Genomic DNA, 24655 nt, shown 5'->3' on the forward strand with positions numbered 1-24655 from the left:
TATGCTATTATAAACCAGCAAACACATTGGTGAACAGGGCTTGGTGTGAATTGGGATACAGCAGCAGAGCATTCGATTCTAATGGTTGAGTTGATACCCTTACACCAACTGCGAGGAGGTATGTAGTTATGTGCAGGTGGTCATAGCCTCCATGTTTCTGTTTGAGGATTGAGGCATGTCAGCCTAAAGGCTGGCTAATCTATCGTTTTTATTCAGGACTTCAACTTTGTTTGCTCAAAACTAGTAACTAAGCAACACTTTACAAAATGAATGGTTCAGTGCATTCTCTATTATTGCATCTTGCAGGAAGAAACCCAAGAAAAGCATTCATTCTACAGCTGTTTCCTGACCACGTCAATGTGGAAGGTTGCCGAGTGAACAGTGCATACACTAAACATGACTGCACTACATTTAAGTACAGCACATGATAGTACCTTTGGCACGTCAGCTCTGCAGGTGTGATAATTACTGTGTATGCATTTCTTTCTCCTCTATCAATACTGTATGCTTCTATGTCAAATGGAGGGTGAAGAAAAGCTCGGGATACCGAGAAGCATACATCTCGTGTCCTTGATCTTGGGCCTGTGGTTCCTTGGGTAAACTGTCAATTATTCGTTAGGTTTTAATTTAAAAGGTTTGCCTCAATCTTGATTAGATTTACAGTCCTGGTGGGCGGTACAGTGGCGCAGTGGTTAGCACTGCTGCCTCATGGCACCAAGGTCCCAGGTTCAATCCCGGCTCTGGGTCACTGTCTGTATGGAGCTAGCACATTCTCCCGTGTCTGCGTGGGTTCACCCCCACAACCCAAAGAAGTGCAGGTTAGGTGGATTGACCACACTCAGTTGCCCATTAATTGGAAAAAAAATAATGGGGTACTCTAAAAATTTTTTTAAATGAAGAAATAAGGTGGACCTCCTGAGAATAAAGATGGATCTCCAGGAAGTCTGCACCTGAGAGATGGACCCAGTCCAGGACAGTGCTCTCAAAGATCCACCTACAGATGCACCCGGCCCACTGCGGGAGTATCCCAGGGTTGCTTTCATTTGGAAGTCTTCTGTAAGGATGCAGCATTCCCTGAGTCGTCATGTGCATTCAAGCTTCGCCTTCCATGTACATGTAGGCCTTTCGCCTACAGGGCAGCACGGTAGCATTGTGGATAGCACAATTGCTTCACAGCTCCAGGGTCCCAGGTTCGATTCTGGGTCACTGTCTGTGCGGAGTCTGCACATCCTTCCCGTGTGCGTGGGTTCCTCCGGGTGCTCCGGTTTCCTCCCACAGTCCAAAGACGTGCAGGTTAGGTGGATTGGCCATGATAAATTGCCCTTAGTGTTGGGTGGGGTTACTGGGTTATGGGGATAGGGTGGAGGTGTGGACCTTGGCTGGGGTGCTCTTTCTAAGAGCTGGTGCAGACTCGATGGGCCGAATGGCCTTCTTCACTGTAAATTCTATGAAATCTCTATGTACACTCTCAGATACTCAGCCATGCCACCAAAACACGACTGCTTCATAGCCCTGTAATAAGGAGCACCGACCTTTGGCCTTCTCCTTGGATCTCTTGGCTTCTTGCAAGCCTGCTTTCCCTTAATTCTGCTTCCCACAACTTTCTCTGTTTAATTTGGAGCCTTTACCTCTGCTCCTTACTTTAACTTCACTAAGCAGAATTTGCTCCTGATATCTGTCCATGGCCTTTAATTGTCGTTTTGGAACCTTTTCCTGACCCATTGCCTGGTTTTTGATTTTGTTTCTTCGTCCTTTTCGGAAATCTGCTCTCTGCAGCTCCTGTCCAAGCTGTTCTGGCAGTTTCTGTTGAATGATTGTAGCCATCTGCGATGGCCACTTCCAGAATACAAAATGGATGCTTGCAATGAATGCAGGGAACTATGGCCAATGTTAAGAAAGCAAACAGGCACAGAACCTGTATGCGTATTAAGAAGGCAGCTCCCAGACGAGACTGAAACTGTCGGTCAATTAACATATTGATGGCCTATCTCCAGGAACAAATGAAAGGCACTCAAGCAACCGATCTAGCTCCAGACATCCCGGTGCCAGTTCCCCAAACCGAAAGCATAAACAAAGCCAGGCCAACGGCCACCTAGGACTCGCCCAGCCATCAGGGCACCCACCCCTTTATTGGTCAAGATCAATACCAGTGATCAAGATACGGCCCAATTAATTGGGGCCAAGTTCAAGGCCCACCCAAAAGCGCGCGAAGCCCCTTCGGGTATAAGAAGAAGCCCCGAGAGAGAATCGCTCTCTTGGACTCGGCTCTCACAGCGGAGAGACCCGTCCACCAGCTGCACCAGAAGCAAGTAAGTCCGAGGTCAAGTTCGCTACCAGACAGATGACCTTAGCTGTTCTCCTGTACCACTTCGACCCCAGCAGCCTCAGACCCGGACAACGGCCATTGTTCCTCTGACTGAGTGGGCACCCGAAGCTAAGTATAGGCATTAGAGTTAGACATAGTTTAGTTTGTAGTACTTTGTGCATGAGTAGATATTACTGTGTGTGTAAAGAAATAGTATTGACTTTGAACTAACTAACTGGTGTATTGGCTCTTTGATCAGTATTCGGGTTTGAACCTTGTGGCGGTATTGAGAGATACCTGGCGACTTTAAGGCATAAACATAATTAGGATTAAGGAAGGTGACCATATTGACCGCCATATTCATAACCAGAGAAACAGAGCAACATGATCCTACCCACTGAAATCAAGCTTATTTTCTGTTTCTCCTTGTGTCTCTGGACCCCTGCTGCTCGGCAACATCACAGTTTTCTAACTCAAGCTGCTGACACCTCAAGTCCTAAAATCTTATTAAAATTGCATGTCTGCAAACAGGCTGCTAGAGTTGTTGGCTCCATCTCACAAACCCTCTAAAATGAAACCAAACCCAGGATTCAACTTTCTGAGTACACAAATGTTTAAAAAATATTTAGTTTCTAACCCCACAAAATATGGGATTCAGATTGCGACACCTTGCAAGATCTGGTTACATATTGATTTTTGATTTGATTTATTATTGTCACATGTATTCGTATACCGTGAAAAGTATTGTTTCTTGCATGCTGTACAAACAATGCATATTGCGAGGTGTAACGGCCACCGGGAATCCCAGGGGAGGCCTGACCCAGGATCTACCGGTAAATTGCGGCCATAAGAAATTCACATTGTCCTGAATTGTAAGCAACACATTTAAGGACGAGATGGATAGCAGAATGAAGGTTCATGGGAAGTGTGAAGGAAGGTGGAGATGAGGCCATAATGAGACAAACCACGATTGCATTGAATAGTGGAGCAGGTTCGAGGCGCTAAATTGTTCTTGTGTTCAACTACGTTCCAGATGGTTGCCACTATAATGTCATTGTTTTAAATGATTTTGCATGTATCCTTTTTGAAAATATTAATACCTCATGGACCTACTGCTGATATTGCCAACCTCTTGAGGATCCCTGATAAGTTCTCAGGAACAACCTGCAAATATTTACAAAATCACAGATTAAAAATAATTTTCCAGTGCTTGGATTTAAGGATTGTCCCTTTATGTTGTCATGTTATTCCTTACGAATGCCTCACAGGATGCTTGAAGTTCTTTCACTGCACACACCACGCGGCAGTTCAAGAAGGTGCCTCAGCACCACCTCCTCGAGGATAATTAAAGATGAGCAACGAATGCTGACTTTGCCAGCGGTGCTCCTATCTCATTACTTTCTTTTACGCAAATGACACAAACTTATGTTGGAATAATATTTTAGGTGCAACATAGAAAACTTCTTTACAATGTATTAATTGGACAATTTCACCTAATTCTGTCGTCTCTCTAGCCAATTTCCTGACATGTTGAAAATAATTTGTTTAATAATTCTAAATTCATTGACATGGGAAAATAGTATTTTTGTTTTGATAATGAAACTAATACTGCGTTACTTTGTGTGCTGAACATGATTTTAGTAGTGCAAGCCCAAACTGTGGAAACAATGGGCAGTTATTCACTAACGCCCCAGCGTCAGACTTTGGAGGGGTATCTCAAATATATGTGGGAAATTCCGTTTGGAAATTCCCAGGGAAGGATTTATGTGGCCATTGTCAAAAAGCTCTGATTTCACCTGATAATTACACTGCATTGGGAACCATCTGACAAAGTGATTTAAATCGCTAACTTTGGATGGTTCTGTCAATGGTACGCTAATAGTGACTCTGAAAGAGTCTTCTAACTTCTAACTTAAACATAACTATTTTAAAGACAGCCCCCTGCCCATTCCCCCCTCCCACTTCCACCATTCGCTTACCTCAGATAGTTACATTCTCTCTAACTTGTTGGCCTGTTATTTTCAATGGGGCATTTAAACTGTCCTGCTTTATGACAGCTAGCACCGTAAAAAAAATGTTCATGTCATCCTTTGCTCCACTTCTTTTACACTTTTCCGCTGGAGCCGGGGACATGCTGTGCTGCCTGAATCTCACCTGGCCTGGTTCAGGAAGGTTGAGTGAGGCAGGAGATAGGCACTTTTGAATTTTAGCACAGGTAAGTTGGTACAGAGTAGCATTCCCCCACTGAGGAAGCTATGGAAGTTAGCGTTAGACATTTGGTGGAGCTGATCTGCATTCTATGATGAATGGTTCTCTTATATGTTGGGTTTAATAGGCCAAGTGTGGTGTGGTGATGTATTACAACTTTCCGTGACATCCTGACCCAGTGACTACAGATCTCTGCCAGGAAATCTGTCGAAGCTAACTTGAGCGAGGCATGAATGATTGATCTTGTCTATCCTTGCAGCTCTTGGGTGCTTCTGTGGTTAGATCTTAAATTGGTCAGTCGGCAGCTGCAATGCTTGTTATGATGTCAAATCATATCGGCCAGGAGTACCCTGGATTCGATCCCTGGTCCATGTTGAATTTGCTATTTAATGGAATGCTGGCAAGATGAGCAAAACTGGCTTGACATACTTCCTTGCGGGAAATTCGCCTGCTTAATTCAGAGTGACTCCATCGAATGGCATTAGTTGGGATGGTGGCCATTGATGAAAGGTGGCATGCAGCAAATCCAACACATGGCGCTGTGATTTGACGAGACCTAACAGTACAAATGAAATGAGAATGGAATACAGTACGCAGTCTTTATTGTTGATCTTGTGGATCTTGGAGTTTACAGGGCAAGAGATTGTGAATGAATTAAAACTGTATCTCTTGAGTTTTATATTAAAAGAGCGTCTGTTTCTATCGACCTCTCCTGGTGATTTTTCAAGTTGCTGACTGATCTTATTGCTTCAAGTTAAATTGAGTAGATTAACACACACGATCATTTTCTTTTCCCCAATGTTAGCAATCAGTCAACTGAACTTAATCTTCCAGCTTTGGCTCAAGGCCATCTCAATTAAATTACTTGTACCACCCTGAATTTCTTTGATTCATAGAATTTACAGTGCAGAAGGAGGCCATTCGGCCCATTGAGTCTGCACCGGCTCTTGGAAAGAGCACCCTACCCAAGCCCACACCGCCACCCTATCCCCATAACCCAGTAACCCCCACCTAACACTAAGGGCAATTTAGCATGGCCAATCCACCTAACCTGCACATCTTTGGACTGTGGGAGGAAACCGGAGCACCCGGAGGAAACCCACGCACACACTGGGAGAACGTGTAGACTCCGCACAGACAGTGACCCAAGCCGGGAATCGAACCTGGGACTCTGGAGCTGTGAAGCATTTGTGCTATCCACTATGCTACCGTGCTGCCCCTATGTTGCTTGTTTTTTCTGATGATAGGTGAACACATCAAGCATTCCCTTTCAAAGCTTAGTTTTGATAATTGATGTGATGTAGAATTTGCTGTATCTGTTGATTTGTGTCTCCTAACTGCCCCCCCTCTTCAAAAAATGTAGTTCATTGTGACACATTCTAAGATTGCGAACAGTGATTTACAAATGTAAGGATACTTTTTTGGATGACAAATGACCTTTGAATCTCATGTTTTCAAATAATATTTGAAATATGGTACTTGTTGACTCTACTTAAATGTTGTCAACTGTGAATGACTTGTGGAGTGTTTTAGTTATTTTTCGGTCTGCATTAAGGAACAAAATCTATTCTGTTACTGATAGTTGAAAAATACCATGAGAAATGCAATAACACAGACAATACATATGCATCCTTCCATTCAAATCCATTTAAGCAGGATTGGAAATATTCCAATTAAATGTTCCAGACACCAGAAAAAAGCATCTGGGAAGTGAAGTTCATGGTCTACAACTGTAAAAATGCAGCTCAGAAAACAGATAGCAAGCATATTTTAAAATTGTTTGGTTAAGGCAGCACAGTGGTTAGCACTGCTGCTGCACAGCATCAGGGACCCCGATTCATTTCCATCCTTGGGTGGCTGTCTGTCTGTGTGGACTTTGTACGTTCTCCCAGTGTCTGTGGGTTTCCCTGGATACTCTGGTTCCCCCCGACAGTCCAAAGGTGTGCAGATTAGGTCGATTGGCCATGCTAAGTTGCCCGTTAGTGTCCAAAGGTTAGGTGGGGGTTACAGGATAGGGCGGAGGAGTGGCCCTATGTTAGGGAGCTCTTTCAGAGGATCAGTGCAGGCTCGATGGGCCAAATGGCCTCCTTATGCATTGTTGGCATTCTATGGATTCCAAAAGTAAGGTAGTCTACCGTAAAAGTTCAGGAAGTTAATTCAGTGAGTAACTAAACAACATAGACCACGGTGCCAGTTTGTATGCATGTCTCTATTTACCAATCCCAACAGGACGGCAATTGAATTCTACTGGCAGCACAGAATTACTGGGTGAGGAAGGGAGAAAATGTTAGCTGGATTTTTGCTAGTGGTCTAGCTGGAAAATGTACAGGGATGTACATGTGTGTACTTTAATGTCAAGGTAGAGTGGCACACTGGTGCAGTGGTTAGCACTGCTGCCTCACGCCGTCGAGGACCCGGGTCCGGTCACTGTCTGCAAGGAGTTTGCACATCCTCTCCGTGTCTGCGTGGGTCTCACCCCCACAGCCGAAAGATGTGCAGGGTAGGTGGCACAGGTAAAGAATGCCTTTTGGTTAAACTACTTGAGGGTAACTTAATTATTGTTGGCTAGCAATTTAGAGCTACAATTACTCTGGAACCTTAGCCCAGCGTAAGGTGGTTGTTTTGATGAGTGGAGGAATAAGGGAGAAAAATTTTAAGAAAATAAAAGGAGACAGCAAAGACTAGGAAAGGTTTCCCCCTCCTTAATCTCCCAAATATTTTTCACGCTGAAAAAATGGAAGACATTTTTGAACAGGATTACTTCAGATTGTTTTTGTAAAACATTAAAGACATTTGAATAATGGTATTGAGTTATGTGGAAAATATAGAATTTCACAAGCAGTAAGGCAATCTCGCTGGGAACCTTTGTGCAATTAATCAGTAAACTCCTCAGCTCATACATAAAGCCAATTTGCAATTTAATGTTGTTTAGAAGCACACTGTACTCTTGTTTTTCTTTCTTCCTTGATATTTCTTGCCAATCCTAACATTTAGCCTGGCACACTTTCACCCATCAAAGTAAAGAGATTCTTAAGTTTATTTTTATTTATTTTTAGAAGGTGGATGGCATTGGTAAGACAGAATCATTGTCCATCTCTAGTTGCCCCAAGTTCATTAAGAGTCGAACCCATACTGTAGAACTGTAAGGTTCATATCGCTGAAATACTTCAAGACCCAATTGTCTTTATATGACCATCTGCAAATTTCATTGCTATCTTCCTGTGGTTAGCCCATAAATGATCCAGATTAATAATGTCTTCTCTTCACTTCACCATGCTTTTAGCTACCTAGGGCCGGGCTCTGTGGCGTTTTCCACCTCAAAATCCCATTGCCTCTCTCCTCCTTCAGGACTCTTCCTTAAAGTAGCTTGTCACTTATCTTAGCGGCCCGGAGTTTACAGCCCCAGCAGTGCCGAACATTGAGATATTCATCGATATCGAGGATCAGAATGGCATTGTGATGTCCAGCATACACAAACTTAATAAAAGTAATGACTACCACCCGGTAGCCCTGACTTCAGTCGTAATGAAGTGCTTTGAGAGGTTGATCATGAAGCGCATCACCTCCATACTCCCAGAACGCCTTGATCCACTGCAATTCGCATACCGTCGCAAGCGGTCCACAGCAGCCGCCATTTCCCTGGCCCTACACTCATCCTTAGAGCATCTCGACAACAAAGACTCCTACATCAGACTCTTATTTATTGACTACAGCTCCGCCTTCAATACCATAATCCCAGCCAAGCTCATATCAAAGCTCCAAAACCTAGGACTTGGCTCCCCATTCTGCAACTGGATCCTCGATTTTCTGACCAACAGACCCCAATCAGTAAGAATGAACAATAGTCCTCAATACTGGGCCCCCACAAGGCTGCGTACTTAGCCCCCTACTCTACTCCCTGTACACGCATGACTGCGTGGCAAAATTTGGTTCCAACTCCATCTACAAGTTTGCTTGCGATACGACCATAGTGGGCCGGATCTCGAATAATAACGAGTCAGAATACAGGAGTGAGATTGAGAACCTAGTGGAGTGTTGCAGCGACAACAATCTCTCCCTCACTGCCAGAAAAACTAAAGAGCTGGTCATTGACTTCAGGAAGCAAAGTACTGTACACACCCCTGTCAGCATCAACGGGGCCGAGGTGGAGATGGTTAGCAGTTTCAAATTCCTAGGGGTGCACATCTCCAAAAGTCTGTCCTGGTCCACCCACGTCGACACTACCACCAAGAAAGCACAACAGCGCCTATACTTCCTCAGGAAACTAAGGAAATTTGACATGTCCACATTAACCCTTACCAACTTTTACAGATGCACCATAGAAAGCATCCTATCTGGCTGCATCACAGCCTGGTATGGCAACTGCTCGGCCCAGGACTGCAAGAAACTTCAGAGTCGTGAATACCGCCCAGTCCATCACACAAACCTGCCTCCCATCCATTGACTCCATCTACATCTCCTGCTGCCTGGGGAAAGCGGGCAGCATAATCAAAGACCCCTCCCACCCGGCTCACTCACTCTTCCAACTTCTTCCATCGGGCAGGAGATACAGAAGTCTGAGAACACTCACAAACAGACTCAAAAACAGCTTCTTCCCCGCAGTCACCAGACTCCTAAATGACCCTCTTATGGACTGACCTCATTAACACTACACCCCTGTATGCTTCATCTGGTGCCAGTGTTTATGTAGTTACATTGTATACCTTGTGTTGCCCTATTATGTATTTTCTTTTATTCCCTTTTCCTCCCATGTACTTAATGATGTGTTGAGCTGCTCGCAGAAAAATACTTTTCACTGTTCACCTCGGTACACGTGACAATAAAGAAATCCAATCCAACCCAAGCAGCAAGTTGTATTATGCATCAGTGAGCTCTTAAACTTCTACTGATGGTATTGACACCGTTACTGGAATAATCTGACTGACATGGCCACAAATATTGTTGGATTTGCTCTTTAAATGAAAACTGATAGTAGGCATAAAGTGAGCCGGGGAGTGGATTGGCTGTTAGAAGATGTTGGGTTTATGCCGTAGTCTAAATATTGATTCTTCATGTTGCATCTTGTTACATCATTGACGTACAACCATTGCTGAATATGAACTGATACTTGGGGTAGAGTACAGGGCATTTATGAATAATCAAACTGCATGTCACTTCTCCACAATGTTCACAATGTACCAAATTTAGTGGAACATTAAATTGTTGTTGAATGTCAGGGCTACCATCTCTCAGTCCTTAAAACACATTTGGGGCATTTCGACCTATGTGGTTTGTTACAAACAACCTCCTGAAGGATTCTGTCTGAATTATTCAGCATTGCACAACTCTGTCGTCCATTGTCCAGCCGAGCCCTACATTAGGTGATGAACTGCTTTATTGCTTACCTCGTACATAATGAACATGCACTTTCAACAAATGTATCAATTAGATTTTTCATTCTTGATAACATTTTAAAATACTATATTAACAAAATCAGTAAATCTTCTACGAAAGAGCTCAATTTTCCCCCCTGCATTTTGTACATGTGGTAAAATACGAAGACACAAATTGAAGCAATAATTTGAAAGGCTGATGCCAGGCCTGTGGTTAAAATAACCAAACAAAATAGACATATAAACTTAATTCTTTCAGTACCACTACTTTATTTCATCACAAAGACTCAGGTACCAAGAAATAGAAAAGTGGTTGAAATTTTGTTTAAAGCAAGTAATGTGTCAAATGCCAATGATAAAATCCCAAGATTTGATTACAATGGTATTCAACCTAAGGCAGGAGAATTGATTTCTCAGAAACCATTTCCATTTTCAGCGAGAAAAAAGGATAATTGGTTTATTGGTTCATGTTGCATTGGAGATATAACTATAGAAACTCCTTGCTCAGTTTAGCCAGTGACTGAAGCGTTCTTTGTATGCTATGTATAAGGCATTATGTCAGACTGAATCGTCACTTGGTTTACTTATTTGAGAATAAAACATCCAAGTTAGACAATTAATTCTCGGACAAATTCCAAATTGAAGGATTCATAGAATCATAGAATTTACACTGCAGAAGGAGGCTGCTCGGCCCATCGAGTCTGCACCGGCGCTTGGAAAGAGCCCATGCCTCCACCCTAATCCAGTAACCCCACCTAACCTTTTTGGACACTAAGGACAGTTTATCATGGCCAATCCTGACCTGTACATCTTTGGACTGTGGGAGGAAACCCACGCAGACACGGGGAGAACGTGCAGACTCCGCACAGACAGTGACCCAAGCTGGGAATCGAACCTGGGACCCTGGAGCTGTGAAGCAACTATGCTAACCACTGTGCTACTGTGCTGCCCCATTTGACAGTACTTGGTGTTAATATTGTAAAGAAGATCATAAATCCTAGTTTTGGCTCATCTATTCTCTCTACGTGTTTGAAGGATGGTGGGGCGGGGAAGAAGCTTCTGAATCATTGCCGTTCCAGAATAAGGGAAAGAGGGAGTGAGCTTCGTATGAGATAGGGTCTGAATTCATTTTATGGTGACATTGTTTGCCCCTAAGGGGCAATCACAGGGAAATTGATGTTTGTTGAAGTGTTTGCAGATATTTAAACATCTAAAATCCGTTGACCTGCCTCTAAGCTGAAGACTGATCTCAAGGAGTGTGTCTTCAGTTTGTGATTAATTTAGGGGGCCTATCTTGACTGGGAATGCGTCTTGCTGCAACACTGACACTGACTCTGTCCTTAGTGGACAAGTCTGTACAAGAAATTGGAATTTTCACTGCAGCCAGCAAGATATCCAAACTTAAGTTCACATTTCTCATTGACCATATTAGCCAGTACTTCTCAGTTGACTGCAAAATCCGGGCCATCATCTTCTTTTGTGGCTCACTGTTAAACTGTTTAATAACACTCCAGTGCAGTGTTTTTGTTCGTAATATGATATTAAAATCACTATATAAATGCACAATATTTTTTTTGTCTTCATTGCTTGTTCAATTCCATGATTACTGAGTTACCAGAAGCCCCACTAAGTGAGTTCATTCAGCGCTGATCAATTGTCTGAATATTGAAAAGTTTCTCTTTGTGTTTGTAAATGTTTCTCTTGTGTAGCATATAGCAATATCATTATAATGGGGAAGGCAATGAAGACTCTGAAACTTCTATTTGTAGTAAGAAGACAATTGAGACAATTCGCAAAGTGAATAAGTTGAGATCAGTGGTATTGGATGCGTCAAAGTTGAATTAGAGGGGAGAGCTTCTCTACAAGGCAGCATAGCCATCTGCAACCTAATTGTGATACTTGGATCATGTTTGGAACTGTAGGTCTGCATTTTTGCAATTGCTACCCTCTAAAGAGCTTGTTTGAAACCAGGAAAGCTTTTGGCTGGACTATCAAAATAAAACTTTGCCTAATTTAAAATTATTCAATTCCTTCAATTTGTGTTTGGAACTTAAGAACTGCTTGTGTTTACAGATGTTTCGCATTATTTAATGTTGTTATTTTCATTCCTCACTCCATGCAATGGGGAATGTTTGCATTAAGCTACCCAAGACTTATTGGCACATTTTGGTATTGGAACAATTTGGTTCCAAAATCCACACAATATGTTTTGCATGTTGGTATGTTTCATATTGCAATGAAATTCAGCAGAGCGATGTTTAATAGGTGTTTTTTGTTCTCTTGCAGATGAAGACTTTTCTGACGATGCATTATTATCAGGCACAATACTTGAGCAAAGTTTGGGACTAACTGAGACTGTGGATACTGCCTTAATGAAGCAGGATGGGGGAACCTTAATAACCAGCACCTCTGTGGAATCTGCTTCGGGGTCAAGTTTTAACCCGAAAGAAATAATTCATCTAAGCTCTGATGAGGCCACAGCACAAATAAAAGACCTCAGTTGGTCAGCGAAAGTTGTTCTATCTGAGAACCCTGAATCTTCAACCATTCGTAATCTAGAAGCTACTCCTTTATTAGAAGTAGCTACAATAGTGACTAAAGAGTACCAAACAACCACATCACTGCATTTAATTGCACCAACATCAGTGATTCCAGTTAGTTTTCTGAGTAACAATGCTACCAGGCAATCATCAGAACCCCCCATCTCATCAGCATTTCTTTCAAGTTCCATCTTGGTTGATCCATTATTTTTGACAGTGCCTAGCATACCTATTCTAGCATCAAGCAAACAACCATCTGTAAGTCCACGATTCTCTTCAGTTGCAGTCAGTAACCAATATGCATGGCAACCTACCAAAAGTGCAGTAGTGGCAGATTTGGACATCGTGAAGAACAGTGAAACAGTGCTGCTGAGTTACATTGGCAATAGATCTTCCAGAACAGAGACCATCTTTCCTCATGATATGGAAGATCTTACTGTGGGCAATGAGATTTTTCCAACTTCAATTCCAAGTAGCAGAGAAAAGTTTGAAATCACTGGAGAATTTTCTGTTGATCATGTTGAAACTTTGATTCACAATGCTTTAACATCAGAACTTGTTTCAGAAATAAATTCAAGGTCTGATTTACCTCAACTGTTGATATCTGCTGACGCCGCTTTATCTGACAGTAATTCAGTAACTAATGGAGTGACATTGACTGAGTTTTATGTGCCAGTACTTTCCACTCATTTATTTGCATCCCCTGCTGCTAATATGGCTTTATTTTCTCCATCTAGCCTATTTCACACACATGCTTTTGGTAGTGATTTTGGATCTGGCGATGATCCAGAAATTACAACACTCAGTGTATCAAACACTACTATATCTGTTCTGGAATCCAGTTTGGCCGTTGATTCATTTGATTCTGAAATGCTAGAAACTGAAGTCTATGACACCCACTTTTCAGCAAGGCCAGTTCCAACGTTATCATCAACATTAGCAGCTTTGTCTGTACAATCATCGACACACTCATCATACTACACCATCAGTCCTGCAACTACCGATCCTTCAAATCAACTATTGTATTCATCTTTTGAGGATATTTTTGGTACTAGCATAGTTAGTCCTTCATTGCTGATGGTTGAAACTCTAGCATTGACACCTGCAGTTAGTGATTTCTTGCCATCCGTCGTAACTAGCGAGCATCTGAAAGCAACTTTACCTCTGAGTGAAAATGTAAGTTATCCCTCACCAGTGACTACACCTTTCTTAGCAAGTGAATCCCTTGAACAAACCAGCAACCTAGAATCCTCTCTTGATTTGGTTTCCTCATTGATAAGTGGCTCGTCAACAGAAGCAAGCAGTTTTCTACCAACAGAATACTTGGGTTTATTTGAATCACTGCTAAACACGTTTGCTGTGTTCGAGACAATGATTCTTGAGAAGTTGTTGAGTACTTCATCTCTGGAATCTTCCTTTCTAAAACCAGAACCCACGACATTGAATACACTGGCAGCATCTGCTAATCAAACCAATCTTGCAGTAGTTCTTGAATCTTCAGTCATCAGTGTCTATTTCAATAGTATTTTAGAAATTATGCCTTCTTTTGAGTCAGTATCGTCTTCAATTGAAGTAATACAACCAACATTAATGCCATACATTTTTGAATCAAGTCTCACAGACAACAGCAATCTAATCAGTTCAGATTTTATAACTTCCACAGTTGCTGTCACCACAGATGCTGTGGTTACTCCAAGCTCCACTGTTGATCTGCTGTATTCTTCCTCTTCAACCCCACATACTTTCCCAGATGTTTTTCCATCATCTACAGAGACAGTTTGGATTGCTACTTCACTCCCGTTGACGCCATCTCCCCCACCAATTGTGACATTTTCAGATCCCATTACTATTTCAATATTGACTGAAACAAGCACCAGAATCTCAATTGGGAACTCTTCGGATCCAACCCCTGTTACAATATTGGCTGTACCAACCAGTAAACTTCAAATCGGCAATCTTACACCCACCCCTAACAGTGGTGGTATAACCACGCCTGCCAGCAGTCCAGCTTCAAAACCCACTTCTCCCGTGACTGCTGGAACAGTGATTTCTGCAACACCTCAGAATTTTGTGTGTGATGTTAATGAACCTGATTCTTATCTCATAACAGCAGGTAGGTTTTTCAGTTCAATATCTTAGGTTTTAATGCACTGTTCAATTTTAAATGAAGAGGCCGTGACCATCTTGAGTTGAGTTGCTTGACTTAGACAATTTAAAGCAAGTATAAATGGAAGTAAAGATACATTGTACATTGGTAGCATTGAATTCAGTACTAATATGGAACAGTGCCACTCAGATTTATATCCATACGATAAAAGATAATTTATTAATTACTGTAATAGATTTGCATCAAGCTGTTAAGAAAATATCAATCAGCAAGTGGGTGATGGGTAAAAATATCTTGGAAAATTCAAGTTCTTTTGGGTTACTAACAAACAGGAACCTGGCAAAGTTGGCAGTGATCTTGATCAACTTCAGACTTGCTTTTTAAATCAGCTGCTTAGGCTTATTTTTTGTCCACTTCTGTAAAGTCAATAGGTAAAAGGCCAAATGTGAACTACTTGTCAGGAGACACTCTCCACAGGTCAGTTTGTAATTGAACTGCTTTGATGATTGCTTTATAGTTTAGGGGTTGTTCTCATTAGTTGTCCTCCCTGCAGGATGATGGTATTTTATTTTCCACACCACCAGCCTCCACATTCAAAGGATATCCTCCAGCATTTTTGCCAACTCCAGCAAAACACATCTTCCCCTCGTCCCATCCCGTCAGCACTCCGCAGGGATCACTCACACTCCGCGACACTCAGGCCCACTTCTCCATCACGCTCAACTCCCCTTTCTTGCAATCTCCAAAGGTGAAACACCTTCCCCCTTTACCTCCTCACTCCTCACCATTCAAGATCCCAAGCACTCCTTTCAGGTGAAGCGCCGTTCACATGCACCTCCTTCAATTTGGTCTATTATATTCACTGCTCCCAATTGGGTCTCCTCTCCATTGAGGAGACTGAACACAGACTAGATGACCGATTTATGGAACACCTTCACTCAGCCTGCAAGTGTGACCCCAACCTTCTTGTTACTTTCCATTTGCTCTCATGCCCACTTGTCTGTCCTTGTCCTGCTGCAGTGTTACAGTGAAGCTCAACGCAAGCTTGAGAAGCAGCATCTCATCTTCGTTTAGGCATGTTGCAGACTCAAGACTTTATGTTGAGTTCAACAGCTTTAGATTGTGATCTTTCTCCTCCATCTCAACTCCTTTTTTTAAATATCCCATACATTCTTTTGTCTCCCGTCCCCACTCCACCCAACCAGGCCATCTGTTTCTGATGTGTTGGGTGTTCTGGATCACAAACAGGTCACCAACACTGGAAGTGGTGCAACTCCATTTTATTATAAGGTTAACTATATTAACATACTTGAACTGTGGGTAAATGCAATACCAGCTTTAACTGTTGACCCTTGCCTAGTCCTAACCAGGTGATGTACTCAGCACATGGTGAATGTCTGTGTTGCAGGCTGTGAGCTCTGTGCTCTGAGCTGGCTGCTACTAGAAATGAGAGGGAACTCTCCTGTCCCCTGCCTTTATAGTGCGTGTGCTCTCACTGGTGATTGGCTGCGGTGTTGTGTATGCTGATTGGTCCCACTGCATGTCCATCAGTGTGTGTGTGTGTGTGTCTGCACCATAATATACTGGTGTATATTATGACAGTCTCTATTATGTTTGCTACATCTTTGTTACAATCTCTCCTGGCTACAGTATAATATCCAACAGATTTTCCCTCTCTTTTAGTTCTGATGAAGAGTCAAACGGGCTCAAAATGTTTCCTCGCCCAACAAACCCTGCCAGAGGTTTTCCAGCATTCTCTGTTTTTGTTTCAGATTCCAGCATTCACAGTATTTTGTTTAACATTTTAACAGCATTAGTTGTGATTGATTTTACATACAATAGAATGATTTGGGCTAAAATTCATGTGTTGCACATATTAAGTTAGTAATATTGCCTGTCACATAAAGGCAAGCGTAAGATCAGTTTATATATACACGATTAGATAAGCTTTCATAGCAGATGGTTAGTGTAGGAGTCTTACCTATCAGGTGCAATATGCAATTATATTTCAGTACTTTTGTAGCTCTGGAATTGGAAATGAAAATCTTGTCTTTGTTTAAACTCTTATATTGCTGTCGAGAATAGTCCACTGAACAATTCCATTGTGGAACCTGTCACTCAATTTCTGAAATTAATACCTAGAAACCTGGATCTATCCCATATCTATCTATGCTTCCATTGTTTTTGAATTTATTGATGTCCTGAACCATGGCCCTATAATTTGCTTCCTTGATTCAAAAAAACAGCTAGCGACAATATTTTTAAAAATTATTTCATGAGATGTGGGCATCAGCGGCTGGGCCATCATTTATAATTGCCTTTGAGGGAGCATTTAAGAGTCAACACATTACTCTGGATCTGGAGTGCTGTGTAGGCCAGTCATGTAAGGGTGGCAGATTTCCTTCCTTAAAGACCACTAATAATAATAAAATAATCCCTTATTGTCACAAGTAGGCTTCAATGAAGTTACTGTGAAAATCCCCTAGTTGCCACATTCCACTGCCTGTTTGGAGAGGCCGGTACGGGAATTGAACCCGCACTGCTGACATTGTTCTGCGTTACAAGCCAGCTATTTAGCCCACTGTGCTAAACCAGCCCCTAGTAAACCAGATGGGGTTTTATGGCAATCGACAATGGTTTCTTGGTCATCATTCAACTTTGATTTCAACTAATGTTTGCTGGAGATATGCAGAGCAGACTGTTCACGACACCAATGAGCATGTATTGCTGATTTGATGCTATTACTGCCATTGGAGTGCTCCAACCAATGCTTTATCTTAAGCTCTCACATGCAGTAGCAAGGAGCATTCCACCCCAGTGCTATTTAAAGGGACTATCAGCTATTTGCAAATTAGGTTGTTGGCTGATTTTATTTTTCCCTCTGTTGGTACAATTCTATAAATGCTTCATTCTCACCATTAGTACTTCAAGATGCAACAGTCTACAGGTAGTTGTATGGAAGGTGATGAAGGACATCTGGATAAAAGCAAATTACTGCAGATGCTGAAATCTGAAACCACAGAGAAAATGCTGGAAAATCTCACCAGGTCTGGCAGCATCTGTAGGGAGTGAAAAGAGCTAACGTTTCGAGTCCAGATGACCCTTTGTCAAAGCTAAAAGACAGACAAAGTGGGAAATATTTATACTGTGGAGTGAGAGCATGAAAGATGAGTCATAGCCACAGACACCAAGGGAACAGAGTGCTAATAGCAACAGAAACCAAGGGAAAAAGTGCTAATGGCAGACACAGAGAGAACAAAAGATGTGAAAGGCCAAACAGAAGAGAAACTAACATCAGAGTATAAAATGTGACAGATGTAGATGTGGGGCGAAGGGGAAAGCAAAGGGTTGAAAAGATAAGGAAAGGGTGATAAGATACAGAGAATATACATAGAACATACAGTGCAGAAGGGGGCCATTCGGCCCATCGAGCCTGCACCGACCCACATTAAGCCCTCACTTCCACCCTATCCCCGTAACCACATAACCCCTCTTAACCTTTTTTAGTTTTTGGACACTAAGGGCAATTTAGCAAGTCCAATCCACCTAACCTGCACGTCTTTGGACTGTGGGAGAAAACCGAAGCACCCGGAGGAAACCCACGCACACACGGGGAGAACGTGCAGACTCCGCGCAGACAGTGACCCAGTGGGGAATCGACCCTGGCGCTGTGAAGCCACAGTGCTATCCACTTGTGCTGCCCACGTAAAGGCAAGGAAGAAAGGAATGGTAAAAGACAGTTAAAATGAAATGTGATGATAGCAAAGGGGTCGAGGTGAGGTAGAGCTAATCATCTGAAGTTGTTGAATTCGATGCAGCGTGCCTAACCAGAAGATGAGATGTTCCTCCAGTTTGCGTTGAGCTTCACTGGAATATTGCAGCAGGTCAAGGACATCTTGCTGACTTAGGGTTTCCTCTTGGAATAGAGTAGGACTGGGTGAAAGTGCAAAGGTCAAATAGAACAGGATAAGCTTCTAGAAGAAGGAAGAGAAGGGAGCGAGAAGGGTTCTTGGCAGGAGCCCTTCTCTTTACAGGGTGTTTACTTTAATGGGTACTTCTGCCACCTGCTGTAGCCATAACTGCACCACAGGGCAAGGACTAGCTATGTATCAGACCTCTTCCAGGTTGGAGGTAGAGATATTTTCAGTATCTTTAGTTTATATACCCATGGCTTTGCAGGTGCTGCATGCCAATCTGTTATGTATCAGGACCGAAAAGGATTCCACTTCCTCAAGTTAATACTTAACCACAGAATGTGCATCATTCAGATCAATGCAGCATTTATGATACTTTCATTCTGTGGCGGTCTGCTGTGCCCAAGTGTACTTCGGCCACCACAACAAATCAAACGGTGGCTATTTGGCAACAAGAGTTATACTCTGATGGCGTGGCTCCTGGTTCACAGCCCACACACATGGTCGCAGCATGTTTTTGGTGAGAGCCATGCTGCCACAAGAAATGTGGTAGAAAACACAATTGGCATGCTGAAAAGAACAATTCCACTGCCTGGACTGTTCTGGCGGGGCTGGCCGGAATTTTTGGTTGTAAGCTGCACAACATTACCATCATGAAGGGGTGAGGGCAATGAGGGGATGGCAGCCCTAACAATCAACTATCAGGCAAGTAGCTGAGGAAGAACAGTAAAAGGAGGTAAAGTGACTGCAGCCTGGAAAGTCCCTTTTCTGCCTGTGCTGTCTGTGAAGAACTAATTTGAGTGCAATACCAGTAACTTGGAAGAGGTTTGACCCCCAGACATGCACTCTGCAGACCGACAGGCATGTGGACATGCCTGGCATGCGTCGATCCAATCCCAGCTATGGCCATATAGATCCACTGCCATTCCAGTACCTTGGGCGAGTTGAGGATTAAGTGTAAACCTGACAGAAAATCTGGAGTGAAACCCAAAGGATTGATGTCTAAATATGTCATCATGCCGGCAACGTCTGCAGCCTAGTCAAACGTAGTGTTTACTTTCCTTTGGACACAACCATGGGGAGCTTAAGATGGAAATCCTGTTGTCATGGCAGCCCAGGCTCTCCATGTTTTACCCAGACGTGCACCCTGGAAAGAACACTCCAATTTCGCTGAAGACTGTTGACACAACAGAGGAGACTGTGTTTGCAAGCAATAAGCCCAACTCAATTGGTGTAGAGACCAGGTGCAATGGGCTGTCTCCAATGGTGAGAGGGACCGTCATGTCCCACAGATGGGCAGTGCTGACCACATGTCGAACATCCTCAAGATGCTAATCTGCCACATGCCATCTGCTTCAGTGGGTGCTTGGAGCTCAGAGGGCCCAAGATCCTTGCAGGCTAACTGTTTGGAAGGATATTGGAAAAGGTGAGGAGAAACAAGAAGCTCGGGTGTCTGAGAGAGGGCCCAGAGAAAATAACGACGAGTAAATTTCGCACCTTCTCAATCCACTGTCTTCCTCTGCAGCAAATATGGCAGAGACTGCCATTCCAGAGTGGGACTCCTGAGTCACATCTGGAGATATTTAACACAAAGGTGACCACCATGTGCAAACCATTGTCTTGTGAGATGGAAGGCTGCTAAACCAGCAGCTGTAATTATAGTTCCTTTTTTACCAACAGTCCCACACTCCTTACCTTCACTGTAACTGATCAACACATGTTGGCCACAATGCAAAAATAAAATCCTTCATAAAATTACAAACATCTATAAATCAGATCATGCCATTTCTATAAATGCTTCACCCTTGTGTATTCCCTAAGTGCCTGCCTTCAGTGTGTCTTTGCTTTACCCATCCTGCTCGTCTTATGAAATGCTACTCCAGTGGTTACAACATGGCTGATGGAGGTCTGTGCACTTTAAGTAGAGGAGATTGCAAATGGCCTTGACGGACAATCTTTAGTGACTCTGGACTTAGGAAATCTAACTTCAAACTGCACCATTTTGACCTAGACAGCAGTAGTCTACAGGGTCGTTGGCTGTCTGATTGGAAACATCAAATAAGTGCTGTCTTTCTGAGAGAGGTTAGCAGGTTTGTGCTCCATGGAACTGCTGCCAATCCCCTTGGATGGTGCTTGAACAATCCTACTAATCTGTTGGAGGGCAGATTGCTGGACTGTTGCAATACCCTGAAAGTCCCTTTAAATACTAGTACCTGCAGCCAAAGTGACATCTGTCTTTGCATGGCACCAAAATCAGTTGAAATGAGAGCACCCTGAGCTTCCCTTATAGCATTGAGTCATTGACTCAGATTTTCTGGCAGCTGAGTCAATCAACCATTGTTGATGCATTACTGTTGAGTCCTCAAACATGCTGTGGCAAAGCCCTGTGCTGTGTTGGTGCTGGACCTCTCCATGGGCCTTGACATTTCAATGTAAGCACTACTCCATCTGCTAAATTAAACCCATCAATATCACATTACAAATTCTTGTATTCTCAGCTTGTTTTCCTATTATCAGCAAGCTTGGCTGCAATACTCTTCATCTAATCATTAATATAGCTTGTAAATAGTTGAGACCTCAGCAATTTTGGACACCCGGTTCATGTGAACAGTCAATAAACAGTGTGCTAGCACTGACGGCTTGCAGAAATCATGCAAATTAACATTCAGCGTGAACATGGCATGCTGCCTTTATTTAAAACGATGGGTGCAGTTATTCGTAGATCACAATCTATGAGCTGATCTTTGGAGGCTATTCAATTTAGCTTTAAAGAAGTGAAGTTATCTGCATGATTAAATGAAGCAAACAGTAAATATTGATATTTTGTGAAATTATTTATTTGTGCATCAATATAAGCATTTATAATAGTGTATTGCATGTTGCTATTTGTCTTTGGTTCAAATAAGTAATTTAGTTCATTAATTGACTGAAATATGGACCCATAAAGAACTGACAAACAAAAGAAGCAACTTCAAGGCTGTTGTTTCGTTCAATTTGGTTCTGGTGTTTTTTTTAAACGTATTTGTGATCCTCTTGGATGGATAGCTGTGTAAGTAATTTACTAATATAGCAGACCATGGAAACTCAAAATTCCCTCAATAATAAAAGGTAGCTATAAAGTTTTCTTCTGTATTTTCCATCTGTCTGCACTGCCATTTTGTTCCAGATGCTGTGCGTCTCCGGAGCGTGGAGCTTTCTTTTTTCCCCCTGGAGCTTGTGTTCTTTCCCTCAGCTGTTGTTACCATAACTCTGCAGTTGGACCCAATTGTTTATATACGATTGACCCCAACTTTGTAGACCATTTATGCATGTACCTGCAGGAGAAATTTCATCTTTGATTTACCTTGGCTCTTCTTTCTCTTTCCTGTAAGTATCTGGTTATTTTTATTGTTGGCCTTCAAATTATACATGTGCAATCTCACTTGATCTCCACCAGCATCTGGTTGAGGCACACTCAATCTCATTCAGACTGTACATGAGCAACTCCAAGCAAAATAGCTAAATAATAACTTGTTTAAGTCTCAATTGTGCATTCTTTTAAAGACCATCTTGAAAATATAGTTCAGCTGAATGCTCATGCGATGCAAAAACAAGCCAGACAATAAAGTATCTGAGGGCAGTGGAATGTGTAGTGGGCTGGTATTTTTCACCGTATTCCAAACAATTATCCCTGTTTGGGCTGAAGTTGGGCTTGAGGTTTAAGAGAATTAGGCCGTCTTGTGTCTTGGTGAATTGGAGCCTCCTCACTGATATTCCTGACTGGTAGCTTTCTTGCCATGAGAAACCGAATGGCAGAGTCTTCACATTCTGACACAGCAGCTTCTTGAATGGACAATGTGAGGAACATGTTTACAAAAGGGATGGGCACACAATCTTCTTTATGGCACTCACTCTATCGAAGAGGTGTAGTATTCCATCCATTTTAATCTGTGTGTATACCGAAAGGAAGGGATGCATCCTTTCCGCAAAGAACTGAGAGTGTTTGAGTTTTGGATTGGGTATGTGCTTGTATTTAGTGTCAAGGTTCTTGTATCCCAACTGAACGAGTGTGTGCCATTACCTGCTCATTATCTAGGAAAATGTAGCCAAACAAAGAGGTTGGACGTGAATCCTCATCTTTGGGATATTGATTGTTAGAATTTATCACATCATATGTGATCTCTTGAGTTCATTAGGTAGAAGAATTTATATTCTGTCAGGCTATATGAAATCTTAACATGGTGAAATACTACCAAGCACCCTTTTTCTAGTTCGGTATCTCTGCTGGAGTCAGTGTGACTGGTGGCTAAAGTCAGCTGATATAAGCCATGAGCTCTCACAAGGACAGGAGAATGAGGGCAGCAGCGCTAACCAAACAGCCATGGATGAAAGTTGATAAGGAAGCCAGCAGAATAAGTGTGGTTCCTCCAACATTGGGACAATGTGCCAAGATGATCTAAGATCATCTAGGATGGTATCAGGTGAGTGGCGTAGCACTTTAGATGCCAAGCACTCTTCCCTATTGCAACATTCTCTCGTACATCATCCCTCAAGACAAAATTCCTTGCAGTTGCAATTACTCCTCCCTACCTCGGTACCTCATATCTCCATCAGAGCAACCAACACCCGCTTGGCCTATTGCTATCTCAAAAGCCACACTCCCCAGATTGCATGGGGACGAAAGGACAACAAGCCATTATGAACACTTAACACTTCTCTGCTTATAGAAGAGAGCACACAAGCCGGTGAGAGGCAGATTGGATTGTTGGGGTAGGGTACAGCACGGGGGCTTCCTGCAGTAACAGGCATCCGATAAGCCACTGATGATCCATACCCAACTGCTCTGCCGGGAAGGAAGTTTTGTTCCGGGAGGATACAGATGTCAGCCATGAGGCACTGGTGCTCAGATGTGTTGGGAAAGTTGATTCTCTGCCTGTAGACCCTGTGTTGGGGTGTTGCCACACTGTGTCCATTGCCTTTGCATTATGGAAGGGTATGTGGCTGAGGAGAAACTTTCTGATGCTGTTTGTTGTTGCTCCTTTTGCTCTTTGTCAGAGTTGAGCTGTTCCCCTGCTGTAGTGAAGGCTGCAGAGGGTGAGTGCAGCTAAAGAGGTGAAGTGACTTTCAGGAAGTTACCAATCACATGTTGTAGCATCCTGAGGTGCTAGGACAGCAGCCATGACGTGGCCATGGCTGGACCTGTTCAGTTTCATTGATTGGAGTCTTCCCAGTTTCAGTTTCACTGAAGAGCCAGTGCCCACTGTGTACATCCCTCAGTGACAGTCGGGAATTGTTGACAGGTTGGAAACTGGTGCCCTGCTGTTAAATCCAGAATTGAAATTGAGGGTTATAACCATGCTTTGTGATCTGAATACTTAAATTACTTATTTGACAGCAGCATGGGGATTTTGCTGCTCACCTTCACTCTCACCCAGATGAAACCCAGAACAGGGTGGGATGATGTCAGGATCCCTATCCGATGTCAATTAGCTCCCTACATGCACCCAAACCTGCCTTTTCTTTCTTTGGAGAATTCCACCCGTACGGCGGGATTTTCTGGCCATTCCCACTGGCAGGGTCTTCCGATCCTGCCAATGGCGATCTCTCACCATGGGTTCCCCAGCAGCGGAGGGTGTGAACAACGGGAAATTCTGATGACCGCATCGGGACCGCAACATCCCGCAGTGGGACCGGAAGATCCTGCCGCCGGCCAATAGCAGGCCACCTCCACCACTGCAAAAGATGCCGCAGTGGGGGGTAGAAAATCTCACCCACAGAATCTAATCAGTACCATGTGTGCGTGACCAGCAAAGAAGAATCAAAGATGGAAATTCTCTGTTTTTGCAGGAACCAAGAATGCATCCAACTCAGCTTTGAAAAGTTCAATGGGATATTAAATATCCACTGGAAATAACTGGGGCAGGTAGATGGCACTTCAGTTTAAACCAAATGCTAGCACTTCCAGCAATGCAATTCTTTTAGTGTTGCACTTCAGAATCAGCCTAGACTATAAGTGAAGTGGGACTTGTAACAAAATCTTTCTGATTCAGGCAAGTAGACCAAATAGAAACTGGAATGCTATCAAGTGAAGGTGCTGCAGATCATTAATTCGGAGCACTATTTCAAGCTAAATCATTTGTTATAAGTAGAAAGGGTAACTCAACAGCATCATTTAAGAAGCCCCTAGATACTTTGGTGGACAGACTTAGATTCTTTCTGGGTGATCTTCC

At 42.9% G+C, this 24655-nt stretch overlaps 1 protein-coding gene across 4 annotated transcripts in view; it reads left to right on the plus strand.

Moving 5' to 3' along the window:
* The window catches only part of LOC140396128 (UPF0606 protein KIAA1549), a 347260-nt gene that overhangs the window by 155688 nt on the left and 166917 nt on the right, over positions 1-24655 (plus strand). For all 4 annotated transcript variants that reach the window (XM_072484278.1, XM_072484281.1, XM_072484279.1 and 1 more), the window contains one exon: positions 12172-14538. In XM_072484278.1, coding sequence (XP_072340379.1) covers positions 12172-14538 — 2367 coding nt within the window. The remainder of the gene's footprint in view (positions 1-12171; positions 14539-24655) is intronic.

Source organism: Scyliorhinus torazame, chromosome 19 (genome assembly GCF_047496885.1).
Source record: "Scyliorhinus torazame isolate Kashiwa2021f chromosome 19, sScyTor2.1, whole genome shotgun sequence".
NCBI classification, from domain to species: Eukaryota; Metazoa; Chordata; class Chondrichthyes; order Carcharhiniformes; family Scyliorhinidae; genus Scyliorhinus; species Scyliorhinus torazame.